General features: G+C 60.6%; 2 protein-coding genes across 2 annotated transcripts; one reads left to right on the forward strand and one right to left on the reverse strand.

The window, feature by feature from the left end:
- The first annotated feature begins 8,602 nt into the window (after nucleotides 1-8,602).
- On the forward strand, nucleotides 8,603-19,748 carry LOC104308490 (ceramide synthase 4). Its single transcript, XM_054175456.1, has 10 exons — nucleotides 8,603-8,851; nucleotides 10,345-10,462; nucleotides 11,600-11,718; nucleotides 13,611-13,668; nucleotides 14,285-14,335; nucleotides 15,184-15,276; nucleotides 15,686-15,814; nucleotides 16,588-16,694; nucleotides 18,592-18,736; nucleotides 19,680-19,748. The coding sequence occupies exons 1-10, from the start codon at nucleotides 8,685-8,687 to the stop codon at nucleotides 19,746-19,748; spliced, it is 1,056 nt and encodes a 351-aa protein (XP_054031431.1). The 5' UTR covers nucleotides 8,603-8,684.
- A 1,802-nt stretch (nucleotides 19,749-21,550) lies between these two features.
- On the reverse strand, nucleotides 21,551-25,506 carry LOC104308501 (kelch-like protein 21). The gene is made up of 3 exons (XM_054175288.1): nucleotides 24,585-25,506; nucleotides 22,937-23,348; nucleotides 21,551-21,860 (listed from the first exon to the last, which is right to left on the reverse strand). The coding sequence occupies exons 1-3, from the start codon at nucleotides 25,504-25,506 to the stop codon at nucleotides 21,551-21,553; spliced, it is 1,644 nt and encodes a 547-aa protein (XP_054031263.1).
- Nucleotides 25,507-26,057: the final 551 nt, after the last annotated feature.

The following is a 26,057-nucleotide window of genomic DNA, read 5'->3' on the forward strand; positions in this document are numbered from 1 at the left end:
GAGAACACTGACCCTGGCCATGAGATCTCACTGCTGGCTCTTGTCCCCCAGCACCCCCAGGGCCTTCTGTGCAGAGCTGCTTCCCAGCTGTACTGCTGCAGGAGGTTGTTCCCCCCCAGGGGCAGGACCCTGCACTTCCTCTTGTAGAGCTTTGTGAGCTTCCCCTCTGCCCCTCCAGGGCTGGCTGAGTGCCACCACTGTGGAGGGTCCACCCCAGCCCTTCATCCAGGCCCCTGATGAAGATGCTGCACAAGGCTGGACCCAGGAGTGAGTCCTGAGCAACACCACAAGCTGCAGGCCTGCAGCTGGACCCTGCCCTGCTGGTCACAACCCTCTGAGCTCTGTCCCTCATCCCCTTCCCAACCACCTCCCTGCCCACCCATCCCACCCACCCCTCCTGAGCTGGCCTCTCAGGATGCCCAAAGCCTGCTGCAGCCCAGGCAGGCCTTCCCTCCACACAGACACTGAGCAGTGCTGCAGGAACAGCTTTTATTGGCCACAACAAAACAGCTCCAAGCTGCCCTCAACCTCCCCAGGGGAGGGTCCCCAGCCCAAGCCATGCCCAGGGTGCCTGCTGCAGCCTGCCCAGGCAGCTGGGGGGTGCCCACCTCCAGCAGTGCCAGGCTCCTTCCTGGATTCTCCATGGCCACTGGGATGGAAAGAGGGAAGTGGGAAAGGTGCTGGGAGAGGTGAGGAAGGCTGGGGGTGGGTTTGAGGCACCAGGAGAAGAGGACAAGGGCTGGGAGCAGGAGCCAAGGGCTGCCCAGGGAGCAGGGCAGAGGAGCTGTGTTGTGCCCATTGCCAGGCACCCACAGGTGCAGCTGGCCAGGGCAGTCTGTGGCTGGGCAGGGGGCTGGGGCAGCACCTTAGGGGGCTGCAGCTTCTTGGGGACTGTGGGGGTCTTTGTCACTGCCCTCAGGATGAATCAACCCCCTTGGGTTTGTGGCCAGCAGGGCTCTGGGAGCAGGCAGGGGCTGTGGCAATGCTCATGGCAGAAACTTGCAGAAGCTTCCTCCGCTCCAAGCTGGAGCTGCCTCTGGCCAAGGCCCCTGAGCCCCCCACCCCTACAAACGTTCCCCTACCCCAGCCCCCTCATCTCCACCCAATCCTATCCTGGTTATCTGATTCTTTCCTATCTGTCTAATGTCCCCTCCCAGCCCCCTGCTTCTCCCCACAGCCCTGTGCTTGCTGGGGGCTCTGCTGAGAGCTTCTGCCCCCACTTCTGCCCAAGCTTCTCCCCCAGGGCCGGTGCCAGCTCCAGCCCCACATCCCCTCGAAGCTCCATGGGCTCCAGCCCGGCCCTGCTGCACTGCTCCCAGCTGCAGCTGCCGGTGGTGCCTCAGGGCTGCTGCCCTCGGGGCTCAGCAGCTCCTCCAGCAGCGCCTCCAAGGCCCCCTGGGCGCTGGCTGTGCCGCTGGCACCCCTGTCCCCAGGGATGGGGTCGCTGACCTCCCCCTCACATCCCCCCAGAAAGCAGTTCTGCTGAGCTCCTCTCCCAGCTCCTGCAGCTCCTGCTCCTGCCTGTCCTCCACATCTTCCTCAGGGCAAGAGGCAGAGGGGCTGGGGGCACAGCCCTGCTCGGGGGGTGCTGCTTCCCGAGGGTGTCCCCAGAGAGGTGGCAGCAGCTGGGGCACCACTGTCCCCTTTGGTGCCACCAGAGAGCCCGGGCAGGGGGCTGCTGCATCGTGGCACAGCTGCCCACATCCTGCCAGCACCCAGCAGCTGCTCCTGCAGCTCCAGCTCCTCCTCTGCAGAGCCCTCAGGGTTTGGCTCCCCAGGCAGGCTGCAGAGCTGGGGGAACCTCGCTGCCCAGGGAGGTGTCCCTGCCAAGGTGCCCTCCCCAGCGAGGCTGCCTGCTGCCCACCACCCCTCCAGGAGCTGGTAGCCAGCCATGGGCATGGGCAGCACCGTGGGGGCTTGGGGCTCTGCTCCACTCAGGTCTCTGGGGGGTTCCAGGTGTCTCAGTTGGCCTTGGGACGTCCCTGGGGATGCCCAGGCCGAGGGAGTCCCAGGGCATCACTTGGCACTGAAGCATCCCCATGGCAGTGCCTGGGCTTAGCGATGTGTGAGTGCTGTGGCAGGGCCCTAACCCTGTCCTCTTGGCTCCTGGAGCCTCCCTGCTGCTCCCCATCCTGCTGAGCAGCTCTGGGGGCTGTGTGCCCAGGGAGCAGCTGCCCTGGCTGCTGAAGACTGAGGCACAGAAGGCATGAAGCAGCTCAGCCTTCCCCTCAGCCCTGGGCACCGACTTTCTTCTACAGCCCATGAAGGTCTGGGGGCTCTCCTTTGCCCTCCCTTTGCTGTTAACCTCCTCAGAGGAACATTTTGGATGTCTTTTGCCACAGCAGCCAGCTGCAGCTCTAGCTGGGCTGTGGCCCTTCTGGTTTCCTCCTGCAGAACCTCACAGCACAGAGCACAAGTCATGGATTGGTTTGGGTGGGAAGGGACCTGCAAAACTCATCCAACCCAAGCCCCTCAGGCCCCAACCAGAGCAGGCTGCTCACTGACCTGAATAACCTGACCCTCAGTGGTGCCAGGCATGGGGCAGCTCCAACCTCTCTGGGCAGCCTGGGACAGGCTCTCCCCAGCCTCAGGGGCAAACTTTTCTCCCTTCTCTCCACTTTCAAGCTCCATCTTTCAGTCCCAGGCCATCCCCCCCTGTCCTGTCCCAACAGGCCCTGCTCCAAAGTCTGTCCCCAGCTCTCTGCTCAGCCCTTGAAGCTCTGCAAGGCCACCAGAGTGGTGAGAAGGGAGAAATGTTTGCCCCTGAGGCTGGTGAGAGCCTGTCCCAGAGAGGTTGGAGCTGCCCCATCCTGGCACCATTGCAGGGCCAGAGGAGGTCTCAGGCAGGCACCACACAGCAGGCAGCAGCTGCTCCACTCCGGGTGGGTTTCTCATTCCCTGCACCCCTTCTGCCACCCCCCAGCAGCACCGCAGGATGTCAGCAGGGAGGAGCCTGCAGAGCCCCCGAGCTCTCGGCAGTGTTCTCTGGCCCTGGCGTGCTCACACTCACGCAGGGAGTGCTGCCCCACAAGGGCAGCCAAAGCCCTTCCCTCTCCAAAGCAGGGTGAGGCCTCCCTCAGGCCAGGGCAGCCCCCTCAGATGGGGCTCTGCATGACTCAGGGGTGCTCCAAGCAGGATGCTCTAAGGGCCAGAGCAGGAGGTGCCCCCCAGCAGCCCCAGAACCTGGAGGTCTTATCAGAGCAAATATCTGATGGTGGTTCCAGCAGTGCTCAGTGACAGGAGGAGGTCCAAAGGGTACAAACCACAACAAAAAAGGTTCCACTTGACCTGAAGGAGAAACCTTTTCCCTCTGAGTGGCAGGCACTGGAGCAGGCTGCCCAGAGAAGCTGTGCCCTCTCCTTCCCTGGAGCCTCTCCACACCCAGCTGGACACACTGCTGTGCTCTGGGTGCCCCTGGTGTGGCAGGGGCCGTGGGCTGGAAGTCCCTTCCAACCACCACCAGCAACCTGTGATTCTCCAACCACCTCCACCCTGGGATTGCAACAGGGAAGAGGAGGAACCTGAGGAGAGGCTGAGAGCCCTGGGGCTGTTTGGGCTGGAGAGCAGAAGACTGAGAGTGATCTGATCAATGTCTATCAATAGCTGAGGGCTGGGGGTCAGAAGGGAGGGGACAGGGCCAGGCTCTGCTCAGCTGCACCCTGGGACAGGCCAAGGGGCAATGGATATAAACTCCAGCACAGGAGGTTCCACCTCAACAGGAGGAGGAACTTCTGCACTGTGAGGCTCCCAGAGCCCTGGGGCAGGCTGCCCAGGGAGGTTGTGGAGTCTCCTTCTCTGGAGCCTTTGCAGCCCCATCTGGATGTGTTCCTGTGTGACCTGTGCTGGGTTCTATGGTCCTGCTCTGGCAGGGGGTTGGACTGGATGAGCTCCAGAGGCCTCTTCCAACCCCTAACATCCTGGGAGCCTGGGATCCATGATCCTGTGAGCTGCAGGAGTTCCTGGAAGAGGAGCTGAAGTTTGTTGTGCTCCTGCAGGACATGGCAGGGGTCTGCCAGGGGGGGTCCAGCAGCAGCCCCATGTCTGGGCACTCTTGGTGGCCCCACAGAAAGGGGAGAGTGGTGGCCCCAGCTCCCACAGTGCTCTCCTCATCCACCCCTTGCTGGGGCAAGTCCCAGCTGGCAGCAATGAGGAACCACTGCAGCCCTACCTTCAGTTTTGTGCTGACTTTTGTCCTCAGGGCTTTGCTGTCCCCCTGAAGGCTGAGATAAGCTCAGCAGGAGGCAGATCTGGGTCTTGTGAAAGGATGCATCGAGGAGCCAGGAGAAGCCCTGGATGTGGTGATGGAGCAGCTGTAGGTGAGGAGCTGAGCCTGGCAGTGATGAGTCACTGGGGCAGGTCACCCCTTGTTTTCTTCCAGCTTCCTCCCCACACTGCTCCACCTTCCCTCCTTACGTCTGCTCCAGTGCTGGGGAGTTTGTCAGGGCCCTGCTGAGGAATTCAGGTTATCAGCTCCCTCCACCCCTCCACTCTGGAGCCATCAGCACAGAGCAGATGTGGAAAGCCACAGCAGGACTGTCCCTTGTGTGCTGAGAGAGGCAGCAGAGCAGCTGCACACCAGAGCAGGGTCTGACCTGATTTGCCCTGGGTCCTTGTGCACACAGAAGGCATCACAGCAGGCAGCAGTGGGAGGTGAGGTGTCCAGCTCCAGAGGAGCTGCAGGAAGAACATTTCTTGGTGCTGCCAGGCTGCTGGGTGCTGGCTGAGTCAAGCATGGGCAGAGCATGGCCCCCAGGATGGCCTCAGGGCTTCCTGGCCCAAAGTTGTGGCTGACCTCTGTGGTTTGGCTTGGAAGGGACCTTAAAGCTCCTCCAGTTCCAATTCCCTGCCATGGGCAGGGACACCTCCCACCAGCACAGCTTGCTCAAGGCCTCATCCAACCTGGCCTTCAACACCTCCAGGGAGGGGACAGCCACAGCCTCCCTGGGCAGCCTGTGCCAGTCTCTCCCCACCCTCACTCTCAGCAATTTTTTCCTCATCTCCAGTCTCAGTCTCCCCTCTCCCAGCTCAAAGCCATTGTTCCTCATCCTGGCACTCCCAGCCCTTGTCCAAAGTTCCTCCCCAGCTCTCCTGGAGCCCTTCAGGTCCTGGAAGGCTGCTCTGAGGTCTCCCTGGAGCCTTCTCTCCTCCAGGCTGAACAGCCCCAACTCTCCCAGCCTGAACCCATAGCAGAGGTTCTGCAGCCCTGTGATCACCTTCATGGCCTCCTCTGGACCCTCTCCAGCAGTTCTAAGTCCTGAACTGGAGGCAGTGCTGCAGGTGAGGTCTCAGCAGATGTGGACACCTGAGGGCTGCTCTGGTTGTAAGAGCTGCCTGGTGCTGTTGTTCCCTCACCCTGCAGACCCTCAGGGAACATCCACTGCAGTTCTGCACCTAGACACAGGCCCAAGGGAGCCTTTCCTGGGCTGGTTCCTCTTTGGCAGCTGTGGCTCTCCTCCTTTTGAGAGGTGCAGCAGTCACAGGCATGCAGGCCAGGGCAGCCCTGGGGAGCAGAAGCATTGCTCACAGAGCTGAAGTCATGTCCAAGCAAGGGAAGTGGAAGGAACCTGTAACTCTGGCAGGTGAATGTGAATACAGCAGCCCAGAAATAGCTTGAGAAACAACCTGAAGGGGAGGAGCAGGCTCTGAAACGTTGGGAGCCTGAGAAAGTCACAGCTAATTGAGGCATATGGCAAGAGCACCATGACAAGGTCAGGCTGGAGCCAAAAGCCTCAGTGAGCTGCTGGCTTCCTTGCTTGGAAGCTCAGAGGGGGTCCAGTAGCTGACATCTGGTTGAGCCACAGCCCAAGAGGGTCCACCTCAAGCTGATGGGTGAGCAGATGTGGCACAGCAAACATCACTCAGAGCCAACCTTCAGGCCCTGTGAGAGACTAAATGTTGTCCCTCTTGATGTGACTCAACAAAGATAAAATCACCTTTGCTGCTTGCCCAGACAATAGCTGATGTGTGTTGGGCACTTGGCACTGGGTCACAACTCTCTGGAGGGTGCACAGATAAAGATTGCTCACCAGACTGCAGCTCCCCTGGAAATCCTGGGCTGGAGCCTCTGCTGTCCATGCTCTCTGCAGCATACATACCTCAAAACTCTAAAAGAGCTGAGCAACCACTGGCTCAGGAGAAGGAAAAGACCTGGACAGTGCCACTGAGAAGGAAAACAGGAGAGAAGGAGAAGCCAGGGCAATGCTGCTCTGAAGTAAAACAGAGAGACTACCAGGACAGAGACATCCCCATGGAGCCTGCAAGAACCCTCTCTCTGTGTCCTAAGTGCTGCCTGCTGCAACCCATGGAGCTGAAGAGGCAGCTCAGAGGACAGCAATGCCCTCTCCTCTACAGCCAAAGCTGCAGCAGCCTTCCTCTGCAGCCAAAGCTGCAGCAGCCTTCCTCTGCAACCAAAGCTGCAGCAGCCTTCCTGTACAGCCAAAGCTGCAGCAGCCTTCCTCTGCAGCCAAAGCTGCAGCAGCCTTCCTGTACAGCCAAAGCTGCAGCAGCCTTCCTCTGCAGCCAAAGCTGCAGCAGCCTTCCTCTGCAACCAAAGCTGCAGCAGCCTTCCTCTGCAGCCAAAGCTGCAGCAGCCCTCCTCTGCAGCCAAAGCTGCAGCAGCCTTCCTCTGCAACCAAAGCTGCAGCAGCCTTCCTCTGCAGCCAAAGCTGCAGCAGCCCTCCTCTGCAGCCAAAGCTGCAGCAGCCTTCCTCTGCAACCAAAGCTGCAGCAGCCTTCCTCTGCAGCCAAAGCTGCAGCAGCCTTCCTCTGCAGCCAAAGCTGCAGCAGCCTTCCTCTGCAGCCAAAGCTGCAGCAGCCTTCCTCTGCAACCAAAGCTGCAGTACCCTTCCTGTACAGCCAAAGCTGCAGCAGCCTTCCTCTGCAACCAAAGCTGCAGCAGCCTTCCTCTGCAACCAAAGCTGCAGTACCCTTCCTGTACAGCCAAAGCTGCAGCAGCCTTCCTCTGCAACCAAAGCTGCAGTACCCTTCCTGTACAGCCAAAGCTGCAGCAGCCTTCCTCTGCAACCAAAGCTGCAGCAGCCTTCCTCTGCAACCAAAGCTGCAGCAGCCTTCCTCTGCAGCCAAAGCTGCAGCAGCCTTCCTCCACAGACCCAAACTGTCTTGGGGGTGAGGGGTGTGGTGATACAATTCCTTTCCTCTTCTCTCCCCCTCTTCTCTCTCTCCCTCTCTATTCTCTCTCTCTCCCCTTCTGACCCAGCCACTTTGCTGTGCAATAAATAGCCTGGCTGTTGGTATTTTGGCCTTGTCTGTGCCTCCAGTTTCATAACCTGGGAATATTCAAAGGAGCTGAGGCTCTTTGCCTCTCCAGACCGAGACAGGCCTGGGGGGCAGGCGGTCAGGTGTTGAGAGGAAGCTCCTCTGCAGAGCCAAGCTGCCAGCTGTGCAGTGCCTTTAGTTGTGGTGGTTGAAAATCCTCTTGTTAGCAGAAGAAATGCTGCAAGTGGCAGTGTGAGGAGCTGCAGCCATCTGTGCCTGGCACCCAGGCTGCTCAGACTGGTAGAAATTGAAGGAAATAGAATCACAGGGTCCTAGAATGGCTCAGGTTGGAAGGGACCTTCAAGATCATCCAGTTCCAACCCCCTGCCATGGGCAGGGACACCTCCCACCAGCACAGGCTGCTCAAGCCCAGGCTCCTCCAGGGAGAGGAGATCCACAGCCTCCCTGGGCAGCCTGTGCCAGAGCCTCACCACCCTCATACTGGAGAACTTCTTCCTCAGCTCCACTCTAACCCTGCTCTGCCAAGGCTCCAAACCATTTCCCCTGTCCTGTCTCCAGACACCCTCAGGAGAAGTCTCTCTGCAGCCTTCCTGTAGGATCCCTTCAGGTCCTGGCAGGCAGCTCTGAGGTCCCCCTGGAGTCTTCTCTTCCCCAGGCTGAACACCCCCAGCTCCCTCAGCCTGTGCTCACAGCAGAGCTGCTGCAGCCCAAACACCGTGCCCCAAGCACAAGCTCTGAAGGGAAAGCTCCCTGAGCAACCTGATCCCTGATGGAACACAAACCTCAAACCATGAGGAAGAGCCTCCTTGGGCTGTGCTTGAGGAAATAATTTGTCTCCCTCCTGGAGCTACCCCAGAGCCAGTGAGCAGCTTCAGGGGCCAGAGCCTGCTGCCTACTCAGCTTGGCAAAGGCACCCAGAGAGGTCTCTCACCACAGGGTGAGATGCCAGCTTAGTGCTCAGCAAATGCAAATCGGCTGTGGGATGTTGCTAGGCAAGGTGGAGCAACCCAGAGAGACTGCTGGGGCCCTGAGGGTGTCAAAGATCTCGGTGGTTGTGGCCACAGTCTCACCTGGGCCCTCCATCCACATCCTCAGCTAAGAGGAGAGGGCTTTGCAGCCTGAGCAGGGAAAGGCTGGTGGGGGGAGAGGGCAGGAGGGACCCCCCTGCTGTTGTTGTCACCAGGCAGGGACTCCAGCCAGCTGTGTAGCAGACAGGAATTGAAGTCAGCCACCTCCTTGACACCCACTCCATGCCTCTCTTGTGCTGGGACAGCTCTCCCCACCCCCAGGCCGTGGGCAGGTCAGGACAGGTGAAGCTATTTCAGCTGCTCTGGAGCCATGGGGCTGGGCGGGAGCTGGGCAGCGCCAGTGCCAGCCTGGGGCTTCCATGCCTTGCTGCTCCCTGCTCCCCGGGTCCCACAGCTCTCTGTGCCACCACCTTGACCAGGATGGGGCTGGCAGAGTGGTTCTGGCACCATGAGTACTGGCTGCCCCCTGGAGCTACCTGGGAAGACATGAAGGACTCTGCAGACAGACACTACCCACAGCCTCAGGACATCCTGCTCTGCATCCCTGGTGCCCTGCTCTTGACCACCCTCAGGCTTCTCTTTGAGAGGTGAGTGCAGCACAGCTGCTTCCTGCCCTGCTGCTTCCCACCAGTGCCCTGTGGGGCTGCTCCACACTAAGTGTAGATCACAGAATGGTCTGGGTTGGAAGGGACCTCCAAAGCTCAGCCAGTCCAACCCCCTGCACTCAGCAGGGACATCCCCAGCTAGATCAGCTTGCCCAGAGCCCTGTCCAGCCTCACCTTGAGTATCTCCAGGGATGGAGCCTCAACCACCTCCCTGGGCAGCCTGTTGCAGTGTTCCAGCAGCCTCCTGGGGCAGAACTTGTTCCTCACATCCAATCTCAATCTGCTCTGCTCTAGTTTGAAGCTATTGCCCCTGGTGCTGTCCCTGCAGGCCTTTGGGAACAGTCCCTCTGCAGCCTTCTTGCAGCCCCTTCAGGCACCTCCTGGTACCTCATCTTCTTCATGACCACTACAAAGTGGACAGCAAATTGTCCCCATCAGGATGGAATCTCTCTGCTCTTTGTGGCCTGTGGGAGCTGTGTGGCAGCCCCCTGCCCTGCCCACCCTTTCTGGTCATAAAGAGGACCAGCAAGGACTCCGACCCAGGGCAATGTAAGCTGAGCCAGGGCCTCAGCAGGAGAAGGAACTCCTGCTCCCTTTGTGGTTGTTGTGGCCTCCACAGCACATCCAGCATCCCTCACCTGTGCCTTGGGGCCTTTGAACCTCTCCTGAGAGAGAGCCTTGGCCTGGCAGAGGCACCAGGCGCTGGGTGGGCCCTGGAGCAGCTCTGGGTCCCTTGGGCTGTGCCTCTGTAGCTGTGCTCATGCTGAAGCTCTTGGGCTGGTCTGTGAGCACCCAGGGCAGTGCTTGCAGCCCTGCTGCGGCGCTTGGAGCCCTGCTGCGGCGCTTGGAGCCCTGCTGCGGCGCTTGGAGCCCTGCTGCGGCGCTTGGAGCCCTGCTGCAGAGCTCTGCTGCGGCGCTTGGAGCCCTGCTGCAGAGCCCTGCTGCGGCGCTTGGAGCCCTGCTGCAGCGCTTGGAGCCCTGCTGCAGAGCCCTGCTGCAGAGCCCTGCTGCGGCGCTTGGAGCCCTGCTGCAGAGCCCTGCTGCAGAGCCCTGCTGCGGCGCTTGGAGCCCTGCTGCAGAGCCCTGCTGCAGAGCCCTGCTGCGGCGCTTGGAGCCCTGCTGCGGTGCTTGGAGCCCTGCTGCAGAGCCCTGCTGCAGAGCCCTGCTGCAGAGCCCTGCTGCGGCGCTTGGAGCCCTGCTGCGGTGCTTGGAGCCCTGCTGCAGCGCTTGGAGCCCTGCTGCAGAGCCCTGCTGCAGAGCCCTGCTGCAGCGCTTGGAGCCCTGCTGCGGTGCTTGGAGCCCTGCTGCAGAGCCCTGCTGCAGAGCCCTGCTGCAGCGCTTGGAGCTCTGCTGCGGCGCTCGCAGCCCTGCTGCGGCGCAGCCATGCACAGGGCACAGCTCTGGCAGCACCTTTCTGCTGGCTGGCACAGGGTGGGCACAAGTCCTTCCTGGCTGAACTCTCTTCCCTCCCGCAGAACCATAGCTCAGCCCTTGGGCAGGAGGCTGGGTGTGAGGGACAAGCTGAGGCCTCAGGTTGAGCCCAGTGCCACGCTGGAGAGCTTCTACCTGCAGCTGGGCAGGAGCCCAAGGGAGGTGAGTGGCCCCTGTGTCCCTGGGTCCTGATCCAACCTTCCCTCTGCATCCCCCAGCCCAGCCAAACCATCCTCACAGGGAGGCAGCTCCTGCTCACCTCCCTGGCAGGGCAGAGGACGCACAAAGAGATAGTTCAGCATCCTCCAAGGTGTTTGCCAGCTGCAGCCCAGCACCCCCTGGCCTGCTGCACAGCCAGGGGCAGCCACCAGCCAGCTGGGCAGGGGCTGTGGGCAGGGCTCTTGATTTTCAGCAGAACTGAAAAGCTTCAGGATCAGGGAATTGGAGAGGTTGGCAAAGACCCCAGAGGTCATCAAGTCCAACTGGCAGCCCAGCATTGCCAGACCACCACCACCCATGGCCCTCAGCACCACATCTTTGCCTCACTGCAGCCTCCTCTCATGGAGCTGCAGAGAGCAAGGAGGTCTCCCTCAGCCTCCTCTTCTCCACCCCCAGCTCCCTCAGCTGCTCCTCCCCAGCCCTGTTCTCCAGACCCTTCCCCAGCTTTGTTTCCTTCTCTGGACCTGCTCCAGCCCCTCAATGGCCTTCTGGGAGTGAGGGCACAAAACTGAGCCCAGGATTTGAGGTGTGCCCTCCCCAGCTTTCTTGCAGCCCCCTTCAGATCCTGGAAGGCCACAATTAGGTCTCCTTGGAGCCTTCTCCTCTCCAGACTGCACAACCCCAACTCCCTCAGTCTGTGCTCACAGCAGAGCAGCTCCAGCCCTCTGCTCAGCCTCATGGCCCTTCTCTGGACACCTTCCAGCACCTAAGATCCTTCCTGTCAGAGTGGTTCCAGAAGTCCCTGGCAGCCCTAACCCCCCCTGGCCATTCCCAGCCTAAGTTCCTAACCCCAGGGCCAGAGCTCAGGGTGGCTTTAGATAAACTCTCTGTTATCAACCCCTTAACCAGTAGAACCCAGCCACAAGGCTGAGCTGCAATCCTTTCCCAGTGAGAGGTGCCAGCATGCCAAGGAGCTGTCTCCTGCAGCATGTTCCCACCCGAGGGTGCCAGGGTGAGGCTGCTGCTCTTGGCACCCCTGGAATGTGATGGTGTTGCTCTAGGTAGCTAAGGAACTGGGCAGCTCAGGAACTCTGCCCTCAGAGCAGTGGCTGCACCGACTCTGCCCTGCTCTCTCCCCAGGAGGAGCTGCTCTCCCTGGCCAAGCAGAGGGACCTGCCCCTCAGGAAGGTGCAGACCTGGCTCCGGCAGCGGCGTGGCCAGGACCGGCCCAGGCTGCTGAAGAAGTTCTGTGAGTCCAGGTAGGTGCAGCATGGAGACCCCCAAGGAGGCCTGCAGACCTCCCCAGGATGGCAGCAGTGGGGAGGCACCTCTGGAGATCACTTAGTCCAAGCCCTGGCCAGAGCAGGTTCACCTAGAGCAGGCTGCCCAGGGTGGTGTCCAGGCAGGTCTCGAATGCCTCTGGAGCTGAGACTCCACCACCACTCTGGTGGCTCTGCCAGCCTCACCCCAAAGAAGGTCCTCTCCATCTTTAGCTGGAACTTCCTATGGGCAAGTTTGTGCCTCTTGTCCTGTCCCTGGGCACCACTGCACGAGGCCTGGCCCCATCCTCCTGACACCCACCCCTGAAGCATTGATCAGCACTGATGAGATCCTCCTCCAGCAGTTCCCTGGCCTTGAGCAAAGGAGTCCAAACTTCCAGCCCCAGTACTCCAGCTGTGGCCTCACCAGGGCACAGTGGAAGGGGAAGCTCCCTTGACCTGCTGGCCACACTCTTCTTGATGGCCCCCAAGCTGCCATTGGCCTTCTTGGCTACCAGAGCACATTGCTGGTTTGTGGTCATCCTGCTGTCCCCCAGCACTGCCAGCTCTACAGAGCTGCTCCCCAGCAGGTCCTCCCTCTCCTGTCCTGCTGCAGGAGGTTGTTCCTCCCCAGGTGCAGGACCCTGCCCTTGCCCTGCTTGCCCTTCAGGTGCTCACTCTCTGCCCAGTGCTGCAGCCTGGCCAGGGCTCTCTGGAGGGCAGCACAGCCTGAGGGGTGTCAGCCACACCTCCCAGTTTGGTGTCACCAGCTGGCTGAGGGTCCCCTGTCCCTTCATCCTGCTGAAGATCCTCAGCCCTGGCCCTGTCCTTAGCCCCAGACACACTCCCATGGGAGCCTGCTGCCAGCTGCCACAGGAGACCCTGCAGCATGAGCCTGGGTCCCACCATGGCACACACTGGTGAGAGAGCCACCAGGCAGTGCTGCCAGCTGCAGCCTCCTTCCTGTCTACCTTTAACTTTGCAAAGGCCTCAAAACCTTTAGGTGCTTTCCACAGGCTGTGGTGTAAAAGCATTGGCAGCTGTGACCTACAAACACCCAGCAGGAGACAGGCACAGAGCCAGAGAATGGGCTGGGTGGGAAGGGAGCTTAAAGCTCATCCAGCTCCAACCCCCTGCCATGGGCAGGGACACCTCCCACCAGCACAGCTTGCTCAAGGCCTCATCCAGCCTGGCCTTGAGCACCTCCAGGCAGGAGGCAGCCACAGCCTCCCTGGGCAGCCTGTGCCAGGCTCTCCCTACCCTCACTGCCAAGGATTTCTTCCTCATCTCCACTCTCACTCTCCCCTCTCCCAGCTCAAAGCCGTTGTCCCTCATCCTGGCACTCCCAGCCCTTGTCCAAAGTCCCTCCCCAGCTCTCCTGGAGCCCTTCAGGTACTGGAAGGCTGCTCTGAGGTCTCCCTGGAGCCTTCTCCAGGCTGAACAGCCCCAACTCTCCCAGCCTGTCCCCACAGGAGAGCTTCTGCAGCCCTCTGATCCTCTCTGTGGCCTCCTCTGGAGCCTCTCCAGCTGCTCCAGGGCCTTCCTGTGCTGGGGGCCCCAGAGCTGGAGGCAGTGCTGCAGGTGGGTGCTGAGCAGAGCAGAGCAGAGGGGCAGAATCCCCTCCCTTGCCTTGGATGTTGTCTGCATCCCAGGGAATGCTGATGGAGCCCCCTGGGAATCTGTGCCCAGCATGGAGCACAGCAGAGCCTGGGTGGGCTGTGGGTGCCCTGCTCCCTTGCAGCAGGTGGCCTTGTGCCAGCAAAGCTGAGGCTCTGCAAAGCCCTGTCCAGACCAGCCTGGGTTGCTCTGAGGGCTTTGCAGCAGGCTGGGGGCAGTCTGGGAAGCTGTTCCAGCTCTGAGGAGCTCTGAACTCTTTGGGTTTTCTGTTTCAGCTGGAGATTCACCTTCTATCTCATCTCCTTCTTCTCTGGGCTGGCTCTCCTCTATGATGTAAGTACCTGAGCAGGGTGGTGCTGGGCAGTGACAGCCTGCAAGGGTTCCTCCTTCACAGCAGATGAGGCTGAAGGGCCTGGGCCATGCCAAGAGCCTCCATGGCCATGGGTCCAAAGCCAAAGAAGGACAAATTCAGGGGCATGGAGCACGACCTGACCCAGCAGATCAGTCTCCCTTTGCCTGGGTGGCCCTGGTGAGGTGTCAGTGACCTTGCCATGGTTTTCTGCATGCCTTGGAGCATTGCAAATTGATTCCCCACTGCCAGCCACACACAGCCCTTGCACCTCAGCCAGGAGCAGGCCTGTCCTGACCATGGCTGCTGTGTGCCAAGACCCTCCCTGGGACACAGAATCATAGAACTGTCAGGGTTGGAAGAGACCTCAAGGATCAGCCAGTTGCAACCCCCCTGCCATGGGCAGGGACTCCTCACTCTACAGCAGGACATCCTCTGCACCCAGTCAGGACAGAGGCACCTTGACAACCCCTTGCTCCAAAGCCCAAGGGCAGACTACATCTGCCATGGCCACACTGACACCTTGAAGTGCTGCTTCACTGGGGCCATTAGGAGTCACTGGAGGCCCTGGGTCCTCACTGCTGCCTTCTCTTTGCACAGAAGCCCTGGGTTTGGGACCACAACTTGTGCTGGCTGAGATACCCACAGCAGGTGAGCAGCAGGGCCATGGAAGGCCAGCAGCAGGGATGTTGGCAGGGGCAGCAGCAGGGCTCTTGCCCAGCCTCCTGCTCACAGCACTCAGCTGTGGGCCCAGGCCAGGCTGCCAGGGCTGTGGTGAGCAGGGATCCACCCAGGGCAAACCCTGCTGGGTCCCCTGGCAGCCTTGTGGGTGTGTGAGGGGCTGGGAAGTGAGGGCAGGGCAGGGGCTGGTGCCTGTCTGGGCTGCAGCAGGCTTTGGGCACTGTGTGCCATGGCATCCTGAGAGGCCAGCTCAGGAGGGGTGGGTGGGATGGGTGGGCAGGGAGGTGGTTGGGAAGGGACTGAGGGACAGAGCTCAGAGGGTTGTGATCAGCAGGGCAGGGTCCAGCTGCAGGCCTGCAGCTTGTGGTGTTGCTCAGGACTCACTCCTGGGTCCAGCCTTGTGCAGCATCTTCATCAGGGCCCTGGATGAAGGTCCAGAGGCACCCTCAGCAGGTTTTCTGGTGATACCACACAGGGAGGGGTGGCTGGCACCATATCAGCCTGTGCTGCCCCCCAAGAGAGACCTGGACAGGCTGTGGAGTTGCAGTACTGGGTCCAGCTCTATGCTCCCCAGTTCACAAGAGGCAAAAAACTCCTGCAGAGAGTCCAGGGGAGGGCCAAGAGCTGCTGAAGAGACCTGGACAGCTCTCTGTGAGGAGCAAAGGCTGAGAGCCCTGGGGCTGTTTGGCCTGGAGAAGAGCAGCCCCAGAGGGGATCTGAGCAATGCTCAGCAAGGGTCCTGTTGCCCCAGACATGGGGTGAAGGAAGGGACTCTGACCCTTCCCCACCTCCCCTGCTGTCTCTTCCTTTCCTCACAGCCTCTCCAACCTGCCCTGGGCTGGTTCTACCTCCTGGAGCTCTCCTTCTACTGCTCACTGGTGGCCACCCTGCCCTTTGATGTGAAGAGGAAGGTGAGGGACAGCAGCACAGCTGCAAGACACAGCCTGGGTCCACCCCCACCAGGAGGTTCTCTCTTTCCAGTGTCAGGTCCCCAGGGGTGCAAGGCACAGCCTCCTGTCAGCACAGAAAGCTCTTCAGGAGGGGCCTGGGGGGAGCTGTGGGGTGTTAAGAAAGGACCTTTTGAAGGGCAGGTTGATGGGTGGGAAGGTCCCAGAAGGTCTTCTCACAGCTTTGCACTGCTGTGAACCTCAGCAGATGTCCCCAGCTGGCCAGAAAGAGGTTCATCCTTCTGGGGCCTGTGCAGCACCTCTGAGAGCTGGGCAGCACTGATGCTTTGGGAGGTGTTAGACAGCTCCTAGTGGGGACCAGGTGCTGGCAGCCCAGGCCAAGGCTGACCCTGGGTCTCTCTTCTCATGCCAGGACTTTAAGGAACAGATCATCCACCACATTGCCACCATCACTCTGATCTCTGTGTCCTACTGTGCCAACCTGATACGCTTTGGGGTGATGGTGATGCTGCTCCACGATGCCTCTGATTACATTCTGGAGGTGAGTTCCCCCCACAGGGGGCTGCAGATCTTGGACTGACAGAGAGAGAGGGAATGGATGGAAGGCTGAGGAGAGCAGATTGAGACTGGAGACTAGGAGGAAATTGTTGAGAGTGAGGGTGGGGAGAGACTGGCACAGGTTGCCCAGGGAGGCTGTGGCTGCCTCCTGCCTGGAGGTGCTGAAGGCCAGGCTGGATGAGGCCTCGGGCAAGCTGTGCTGGTGGGAGGTGTCTCTGCCCATGGCAGGGGGTTGGCAAATCACAGCCTGGGCTGCATCCAGAGCAGCACTGCCAGCAGAGCCAGAGAGAGGATTCTGCCTCTGTGCTCTGCTGAGACCTCACCTGCAGGGCTGTGTGCAGGGCTGGAGCCCCCAGCACAGGAAGGACCTGGAGCTGATGGACAGGGTCCAGGGGAGGCCATGAAAATGCTCAGGGGGTTGGAGCAGCTCTGCTGCAAGGACAGGCTGAGGGAGCTGGGGGTGCTCAGCCTGGAGAGGAGAAGGCTCCAGGGAGACCTTAGAGCAGCCTGCCAGGACCTGAAGGGGCTGCAAGAAGGCTGCAGAGGGACTGTTCCCAAAGGCCTGCAGGGACAGCACCAGGGGCAATGGCTTCAAACTAGAGCAGAGCAGACTGAGATTGGATGTGAGGAACAAGTTCTGCAGCAGGAGGCTGCTGGAGCACTGCAACAGGCTGCCCAGGGAGGTGGTTGAGGCTCCAGCCCAGGTGAGGCTGGGCAGGGCTCTGGGCAGCTGGGCAGCACTTTGTGTCCCCGCAGCTGGCCAAGGTGCTGCACTACCTGCGCCGGAGGCGGCTCTGCGACGCAGCCTTCGTGGCCTTCGCCCTGGTGTTCATCAGCTCCCGGCTCGTCCTCTTCCCCTTGCTGTGAGTGACATCCTACTGCTCCTGGGGCACGGGGGGAGGGCTCCACCCGAGCTCCTGCGCTCCCCGTGGGGGAGCAAAGGCAGGGACCAGGACTCTGAGGTAAGCTCAAAGCAACTGGCACTGAGGGACCCGAGGGAACAAACCACAAACAAAACCCAGCAGGTCTGGTCCCTGCTGTACAAAGCAGATGCAGACAGGCTGGAGAGTGTCCAGGGAAGGGCCAGGAGCTCTGCCAGGTGAGGAAAGGCTGAGAGCTGAGGCTGTTCAGCCTGGAGGAGGGAAGGCTCAGGGGAGACCTTCTCACCAGGGACCAGGACATGAAGGGTGGCAGCCAGGAGGGTGGAGACTCCCTGTGTGCAAGGAGTGCCAGGAGCAGAGCAGGGGAGGTGGGGACAAGGTACTGCTGGGGAGATTGCCATGGGACTGCAGAGGAAAATGTTTCCTCATGAGCTCAGCTGGGCACTGGAATCCTCTCCCAGGGGAAGTGGAGGATTCCCTACCCTGGGCAGCTTAAGCCTCAGCTTGGCAGGGTGCAGGGCCAGGACCTTGCAGCTGCACTGACACCTGGAAAGGGTGCACCAGATGAGCCCTGGGGTCCCTTCCAAGCTGCTATTGTGGGATTGTGTGAACAGAGTTTCAACTACATGAGTTAATTAATTACCCATACTAATGAATCCAGAGCCACAGCCTCTGCCCCTCCATTGCCCAACTCCCACTGTCTCTCCTAGGCAGGGGCTGCCTCTCACCTGGAGCTCTGTCTCTTGCTGTGAGCAGATGTTTCCATGACTGACTTCTCCTGAGCTGTTGCTCACACGATGACTCAGCTTGGAAGGGACCTCAGAGGCCATGGGCAGGGACACCTCTCAACGGGGTCAGGTTTCCCAAGGCCTCATCCAGCCTGGCCCTGAACACCTCCAGGGAGGGGACATCCCCAGCCTCCCTGGGCAGCATGTTCCAGACTCTCAGCACCCTCCCACTGAAGAACTTCTGCCTCAGATCCACTCCAACCCTGCTGCCCCTCAGCTTCAAACCATTCCCCAGTCACAGGATCATAGAATAATTCAGGTTGGAAAAGACCCTTGGGGTCATCAAGTCCAACCATTGACCCTACTCTGCAAAGGTCATCCCTAAACCCTATCCCCAAGCACCACATCTTTGAACACCTCCAGGGATGGTGACTCCACCACCTCCCTGGGCAGCCTGGGACCACTCTCTGTGGAAAGAAATGTTCCTAGTGTGCAGCCTGGGCCTGCCCTGGGGCAGAAGCAGCTGTCTGGGAAGCCAAGAGCAGAGCAAATGCCCTCTCCAGCAGTGCTCTCAGCTTCCACAGTGTCTTGGGTCCCACCTCCCAAAGTCCTTGCAGAGGACACCCAGCAGTGCTCATCTTGTCCCTCCTGCACCTTCCTGCTGTCTTCTGCCTGCTCCCTGTGGCCACAGCACTGCTCTCCTCCTTTCTGCCCCCACAGCTGGTGACAGCCTTGGTGGCTGCAGCCAGACCCCTGCCCAGCTGCTCACCTCACCCTCTGCTCCTCCCCAGCCCGGCTCAAGGTTCATCTTTTCAGCCAGGTCCCCGCAGCCAGGTCCCCTTGTGGCTCATTTCTGTCCATTGCTCCTCTCCAGACATTTCAGGAGCAATGCTGCCAGCTCCTGGTCCTTCCTGCAGGAGCTGGCTGCAGAGCCCACCACACTGCTGCTGACCTCAGCACTGAGCCTCTGCAGGTCCTCTGGATCTCCTCTGTGAGAGCTGAGCAGAGCCTGAAGCCTGATGGTGCAGCCCCTGGGGACACATCCAGCCCTGGAGCTGGCCACAAAGATGCTTGGCCCTTGTGGGTGTGAAGGTGCCTGGCCTGCCTTGCTCCTGTGCCCTCTGACTTGTCCCTGCCTCTCTGTCCCACAGCACCTACTATTACTTTGTGACCAAGTTCCAGCTGTTCTTCATCAGCTGCCTGATCAACGTTTTCCTGCTGGTCCTGCAGCTGCTGCACATTTTCTGGTCCTATCTCATCATCCAGATGATCTACAGGATCATCCTCCAGGGAGAGGTAGGAAAAGTCTGTGTCTCCTCTTGTGCCACCACTGCTCACAAGAGACCAGGAGGTCCTGGGAGACTCTTCCATTCCTGTGGGCAAGGAAGGGGTGGAAAGGAGCTTCTGAAGTCAGGTGTTGGGGGCTGCTCAGGGATCAGAGCAGCAGCTGCCCTCTGCTTTGCAGCTGTCTCCTGGTGACCTGGGAGCCATCCACAGTCCCTTCCCCCTCACTTCCCCCCATGTGGCCTAGGAGAAGAGGAGCCTGCTGGTGTGTCCCAAGTGGAGCATGGAAGGAGCAGCCAGGGAAGCCTGGCTGGGGGCTTGCTGTGTGTTTGCACCTCTGAGTTTTGGGTGCATTCCACAGGCTTTTGATGCCTGCCAGAGGTTGCTCCTCAGAGGTGCCAGCCCGTGGCCTGCAGCAGATGGCATCTTGGTAGCTTCTGAGGAGATTTATGAAGGCTCTGGGGATCTGTGGCCAGAAATAAAAACAGCCACAGTGTTGGTGTTATGCCTTCAGCTGAGCTCAGACTGGAGCTCAGAGCAAAGCCAGGCTTTGTGGAGGGGAGGCTGGAGCAGCCTCTCAGCAGGGGGTGAGGGCCTGCAAAGCAAACAGCCCAGGCAGCGTGGTCACCTCAGTGAGCTTCAGCAGCAATGAACTGCAGAGGAGAACCTGCAGGACAAATGCTGCCTGGTCCTGAGGAGGTCACACTCCAAGCACCCCATCAGGGTGACAACCCCAGGAGCTCAGGAGCTAGGGGACAGCATAACAAAGCCAAGCCCTGGCAGTCCCAGGCAGCCTCCCAGCGCAGGGACAGTCACTGCGCTGCCTTTGAGCGCGCAGCCACCCCCTGCCTTCTGTTGTAGCTGCCAGGCTGGGAAGCAGGACAGGCCTGGTCCCCTCTCAGGCTGCCAGGGTGCAGGATTTGCAGCTGCTTTCCATCACCTTTGTGCCCTGCAGAAAAGAAAAGATGCCAGAAGTGACACCGAGGAGAGCGAGGCGGAGGAGCCAGCCGAGAGCCAGGGGTGAGCCGGGCTGGCAGCACCGCAGCTGGGGCTGGGCAGGCTCCCAGGGCAGGGAGTTCTGCTCAGCACCTGGGGGAGAGGCCAGGCAGGCCCACAGAGGTCTGCCCTGGGCACCATCCTGTGTCTAGGTGGATTCCACCACAGTGCTTCCAGGCTCAGCCTCTCCAGGAGGTGCTTTCTTCACTCTTGCTGCTGGCACCACTCTTTTGCATCCTTTTTGCTTCCCTTTGCTCATTCTCCCAGAGAGAGCCCAGGGCTACCAGCCAGTGGCTCACTGTGAGGAGGAGGAAGGATGAACAAGCTGCTAGAGTCCTGACACCTCACTGTGGTTAGCTCAGCACCTTCCCAAAGGTTTATGAGACAATAAAGTCAGCTGCTCAAGCTTTAATTGACTTGAACTGCAGAAGCCTCTGCCAGCCCTCACCAAAGGACTCCAGGGGAATGACACAAAGGAGCCTGGAGCTGTAGAGCATGAACCAGCCAGGCTTTGGGGAAGGCTCAACCATTTCTGGGGCCTGGCCAAGTGACAGCTCTGGTGTCCCCAGCATAAGAAGCACACAGAGCTGCTGGAGTGAGTCCAGAGCAGGTCACAAAGATGAGCCACAGGCTGAGGGAGCTGGGGCTGTGCAGCCTGGAGAAGAGAAGGCTCCAGGGGGACCTCAGAGCTGCCTGCCAGGACCTGAAGGGATCCTGCAGGAAGGCTGCAGAGGAACTTTTCCTGAGGGTGTCCAGAGACAAGGCAAGGGGGAATGGTTTGAAGCTGAGGCAGAGCAGGGTTAGACTGGAGCTGAGGAAGAAGTTCTCCAGTATGAGGGTGGTGAGACCCTGGAACAGGCTGCCCAGGGAGGCTGTGGCTGCCTCCTGCCTGGAGGTGTTGAAGGCCAGGTTGGATGAGGCCTTGAGCAGCTGAGTCTAGCTGAGAGGGGTCCCTGCCCATGGCAAGGGGGTTGGAGCAGATGAGCTCTGGGGTCCCTTTCAACCTGAGCCATTCCATGGTGACCCAAATTGTGTTGACTGTGAATTACACAAAGTCACTCCCCTGCCTAAAAGCTTTTGCTGACTGAGCTACCCAGGGAGAAGGCTCCTGGAATGGAAAGCAGCTGAAGCTTTTTCACCAGAAATGCCAATTTAAGCACAAATGTCTGCAGGGATGGACTCATGCTCTTGAGGTTTCATTACCATAGCTGGCAAAGAAGAGCCTCCCAATACAAACCCTTGAAGGGGGGAGCTGAGGGCTTGGGTGAGTTTTGACCTTCCTGGGGATTTTATCTGATGTCATTTGCTGAATTAACAGAATCAATGAATTCTGTGGTTGGAAAAGCCCTCTGAGGTCATCCAGTCCAACACCAACCCAACCCCACCATGGCCCCAAGGGCCATGGCCACAGGGTTCTAGAACACCTCCAGGCATGGGGACTCCACCACCTCCCTGGGCAGCCTGTGCCAAGCCCTGACCACTCTGGCAGCAAAGATTTATTACTCCTAACACTGATGCAGAAACCTTTTTGCCTCTCCCAGCTGTTCAAAGGACAGAGCAACAGAGGCTGAAGCTCAGAGCAGCCCTTTAATCAGCATCCCCATCCCGAGGAGCTGCCGAGCACACCCCCAGCAGTCCCTCCTCCTGGCAGCGCCCTGCAAGCCCTGCGCACACCCAGGCTGCTGCTGCTGCTGCCTCAGCTCCGCTGCACGAGCAGGGGGGAAAGTACCCAGAGAGAGCTGAGGCCAGGGAGGGATTTGCCAGCGGAATCACCTCCCAGACAAGCCTTCGGGCAGCTGCTGCCCAAGGCAGCCCTCGCCCCGCTGCTGCTCAGGCCCAGCTGTCAAACCTGCGCACGGAGACGCAGCCGCGGATGGGCAGGGGGCAGGGGAGGTCCTCCGTGACCTGGCACTCGTCGGTGTAGGGATCAAAGAGGACTACCACAGGCAGGGCACCGTTGCCCTTCCTCTGCCCCAGGAGGTAGATTCGGCCATTGGCAGCGCTGCAGCCCATGAAGAACTTGTGGGCCAAGCGCTCCTCCCCCACCGGGGTCCACTCGTCGGTCTCCACGTCGAAGCGCAGAGCCCCACCCCCCACGGTGTAGAGAGCTCCGTTCAGGGCTGTGCTGCAGAGGTCATACCTGGGGGGGGGGGAAAGCTGCATCAGAGTCAGCACAGAGAGCTGGGCCCTGCAGCAATTCAGAGAGTCACAAAGGTTAGAAAGCTCTCCAGGATCACCCAGTCCAGCACCGACCAAACCCCACCATGGCCACCAAGCCATGGCCCCAGCTGCCACGGCCACAGGGTTCTGGAACACCTCCAGGCATGGGCACTCCACCACCTCCCTGGGCAGCCTGTGCCAAGCCCTGACCACTCTGGCAGCAAAGAAATTGTTCCTTATCTCCAACCTAACCCTCCCCTGGCACAACTCCAGGCCATTTCCTCTCCTTCTGTCTCCTGATCCTAGGGAGCAGAGCCCAACTCCCACCTCCCTGCAGCCTCCTCTCAGGAGCTGTAGAGAGCAGAGGTCTCCCTCAGCCTCCTCCACACTAACCACCCCCAGCTCCCTCAGCCTCTCCTCATAACATGCTCTCCAGACCCTTCCCCAGCTTTTTTGCCCTCCTCTGGACCTGCTCCAGCCTCTCAATGTCCTTCTTGGAGTAAGGCTACAGCTTGGATCCTGGGGTCAGTTTTGGGCTCCTCACTCCCAGCACTCCCCAGTGCCCAGTCCAGGGGCACCATCCCTGCCCTGCTCCTGCTGCCCACACCACTGCTGCTCCAGGCCAGGCTGCTGCTGCCCTTCTTGCCCCCCTGGGCACTGCTGGCTCCTCTTCAGCTGCTGTCACCCAGCACCCCCAGGGCCTTCTCTGCTGAGCAGTTTCCAGCCACATTGCCCCCAGCCTGGAGCCTTCCTGGGGTTGTTGTGACCCAAGTGCAGGACCCAGCCCTTGGCCTTGTTGAACCTCATCCCACTGGCCTTAGCCCACTGGTGCAAGCAATCCAGGTCCCTCTGCAGAGCCTCCAACCCTCCAGCAGATCAACACTGCCACTTAAACTCTGTGTCCTCTGACCTTGGTCCTGACACCACGAGTCCTGCTTCAACCGAATCCCAGCAGTGCTGTGGCGCAGGGCTTGTGGATTTCCCTGGTCCAACCTCTTCCTGGGGCAGGACCAACACCAGAACCTTCCTCCTGCCAGGTGCAGGATTCCTTCTTACCTTGGCAGCGGGGAGACGGAGATGACCTCCCAGCTGTCGGTGTCTGTGTTCAGCCTCTGCACCCCCTGGTACACGTGGCCATTCTCATCCAGCCCACACAGCACATAGATGCTGCTGCCCAGGCTGACTGCAGCTCCCCTCTCCACGGGCTGGGCCATGGGGCTCCTGCTCTCCCACTCGGGCTGCAGCAGCGCCAGGCGCTCCACGGCGGGCACCAGCCCCTCGTCCGTGCTGCCCCCCAGCACGTAGAGGTACAGCCCTGCCCCCACTGCACAGTGGCTGTGCCTGGACAGCTTCATGGCAGGGCCCTCCAGCCAGCTGTTGTCCAGGCAGTTGTAGATGAGGACCCAATCCACAGTGTACCACACGAAGTCCTCCCGGAAATAGCCTCCGGTCACGAAGAGGAAGCTCCCTGCGGAGAGAAGCAGCAGCGGCATCAGGCCTGGGGCTGCCCCTGGGCTCTCACCGCTGCCTGGGCTGCACCCATGAGGTGCAGGATGTGCAAATCACTGCCCTTGCTGTCACTGGGCAGGGGTTGGGTCTGCACAGAGCTGCAGGAAGGCACAGCTCCAGAGGCGGCATTGGGTTGGGAGGGAGCCTCCAAGGGCATCTTGGCCAACCCCTGCAGGCAGCAGGGACAGCTCCAGCCAGAGCAGGCTGCACAGGGACACAGCCAGGCTGAGCCTGAAGGTCTCCAGGGATGGAGCCTCCACCACCTCCCTGGCAACCTGCTTCAGTGTCTCCCCAGCCTCACAGTGCAGAGCTTCCTCCTGGTGTCCAACCTAACTCTGCCCTGCTCCAGTTTCAAACCATTGCCCTTGGCCTATCCCCACAGCCCCTTCTGAGCAGTCCCTCCCCAGCCTGCCTGCAGCTCTGCTGATACTGAAATGCAGCTCTGAGGTCTCCCTGGAGCCTTCCCTTCTCCAGGCTGAACAGCCCCAAGTCTTCCCAAGCCCACTCACACTCTTGAGCAGCATTCTGGAAACACTGGCTGGAAACATAGCCTGGAACTGTGCCAGGGGAGGCTTAGGTTGGAGAGGAGGAAGAATGTCTTTGCTGGAGGAGTGGTCAGGGACTGGCACAGGCTGCCCAGGGAGGTGGTGGAGTCCCCATCCCTGGAGGTGTTCCATGGTGGTGCTGGGTGGGCTGGCAGCTCTGTGAGGGTTTTTCCAACCCAAACAATTCTGTGATTCAATCAAGAACCTCTGGGGACCTCGTGTCCAAGCTCCCACTTCAAACAGGACTGTCAGCAGCACTGAGTGAGGGAGGCCATGGAGCTGCCTCCAGAGTCTCCAATCATGAAGATTTCACAGCCCAGGGTAACTAACTCCACAGCTACCCCAAACCAGACATCACCATCCCTGAGAGCCACCATGAAGGAGAAGACAAATCAAATCAACTCTCCTGCTGAAGTGCAGCCCTGAGACTCCCTCCAGCTAAAGCTGTGCAAGGAGCTCAGTAGCTGCTGCTGCTGCATGCAAACCACCCTCCAGCCTAGCATCCTCCCAGGAGCAGGGACAACAAAACCATTCTCTGGAGCAGCAGGAGCCCAAAGGAGCTTTTAGCAGCCCTGAGCAAGCTGTGGAGGAGCAGCAGCTGAGCTCCTGCCCTCGGGGCTCTGCAGCTCAGCCCCAGCTCCGAGCGTTACCTACTGCTGCCACTGCGTACTGGGTGAGGTTCCTGCGCTGCAGCGGGGAGCAGGGCTGCCAGCTGCCCGTCTTGGGCTGGAAGAGGAACAGCTCCTGCTGCTCCCGGTCGTGCTTCCCTCCCAGCACGTACAAGGTGTCGTAGCTCCGACCGGCCCGAGGGGACAGCTCCAGGTGCCGCCAGCTGGCCGGGGGGCAGCCGTCCAGCTTCTTGAGCAGCCTGCAGAAGGTGTCTGTGGCTCCCGGGCGCTTGCTGCGCTTCACCAGCGCGTCGAGGAAGGACAGGCTGAGGAAAGCGACCCTGACCTCGGCCACCAGCTCCAGGAAGTCCTCCTCCCTCGCGGCCGGGTCCTCCATCACCCACCTCACCACGCTGTCGAACACCACGTCCTCCCGCGGGGCGAAGAGCTCGTCGCTGCGCAGCAGCTGCAGCAGGGTCTCCTTGGGCAGCGCCAGGAACTCCTCCTGGCACATCAGCTCCCCCCAGTGCGTCAGGGCCACGCCGCGGGCGGCCGCGGCCAGCTCGGCGCAGGCGAAGCGCTGCGAGTAGGCGAGCAGCCCCAGGCAGTTGCAGACGTGCAGCTGCCGCTGCAGGAACCGCTCGCACAGCAGCCGCCCCCGCTGCAGCTGCAGGAAGTCCGCCGCCTCCAGCAGGCCGGTGACGGTCTCCGGCCCCAGCGGCAGCCGCGCCGTGCGGGTGAAGTCCAGCAGCGCCTGGAAGGGCCCCGCGGCGATGCCCCTCAGCACGATGTGCTGCTGCGAGCTCTCCCTGGCCCCCCCGAAGAACAGCGCTCGGAAGTAAGGGCTGTGAGCCGCCAGCGCCCGGCGGCTGACCGGGAAGAGTCTCCCTCCCACCTCCAGAACCGTGTCCGTGCCCGCCTCTGCCTCGGCGCCCGGCCCCTCTGCTCCCCGGGCAGCCTCCATGCTTGTTGACCACCGCCGGGCAGTTAAAATTAACTCTGCCCCCCTGCAGCCCGAGCTCATGTGAGGGCTCTGGAAACACGATGCCCCTGGCCAGGAGGAGCAGGAGAGAAGTGGAGCTTCCCCTAAAAATAGAAAGGTGCTTGCTGCCCTGCTGCTCAGCCCTGCAGGCCCTCTGCAGCTCCCAGAGCAGGAGAGCTCACAAACCAAAGCCCCACAGCGTGAATCCCAGAAGGGCTCAGGTTGGAAGGGACCCCAGAGCTCACCTGCTCCAAGCCCCTGCCATGGGCAGGGACACCTCTCAACCAGACTCAGCTGCTCAAGGCCTCATCCAGCCTGGCCCTGAACACCTCCAGGCAGGAGGCAGCCACAGCCTCCCTGGGCAGCCTGTGCCAGGCTCTCCCCAGCCTCACTCAAGAATTCCTTCCCCATCTCCAGTCTCAGTCTCCCCTCTCCCAGCTCAAAGCCATTGTTCCTCATCCTGGCACTCCCAGCCCTTATCCAAAGTCCCTCCCCAGCTCTCCTGGAGCCCTTCAGCTACTGGAAGGCTGCTC

The sequence above is a fragment of the Dryobates pubescens genome, chromosome 31 (assembly GCF_014839835.1).
Source record: "Dryobates pubescens isolate bDryPub1 chromosome 31, bDryPub1.pri, whole genome shotgun sequence".
Classification (NCBI taxonomy): domain Eukaryota; kingdom Metazoa; phylum Chordata; class Aves; order Piciformes; family Picidae; genus Dryobates; species Dryobates pubescens.

Coding starts and splice junctions, on each gene's coding strand:
- LOC104308490 (XM_054175456.1), top strand. CDS start 8,685: ATGGGGCTGGCAGAGTGGTTCTGGCACCATGAGTACTGGCTGCCCCCT. Junction 14,336..15,183: donor GGCTGAGATACCCACAGCAG/GTGAGCAGCAGG, acceptor CTTTCCTCACAG/CCTCTCCAACCTGCCCTGGG. Junction 16,695..18,591: donor CTCGTCCTCTTCCCCTTGCT/GTGAGTGACATC, acceptor TCTGTCCCACAG/CACCTACTATTACTTTGTGA.
- LOC104308501 (XM_054175288.1), bottom strand. CDS start 25,506: ATGGAGGCTGCCCGGGGAGCAGAGGGGCCGGGCGCCGAGGCAGAGGCG. Junction 23,349..24,584: donor GTACGCAGTGGCAGCAGTAG/GTAACGCTCGGA, acceptor TTCTCTCCGCAG/GGAGCTTCCTCTTCGTGACC. Junction 21,861..22,936: donor TCCGTCTCCCCGCTGCCAAG/GTAAGAAGGAAT, acceptor CCCCCCCCCCAG/GTATGACCTCTGCAGCACAG.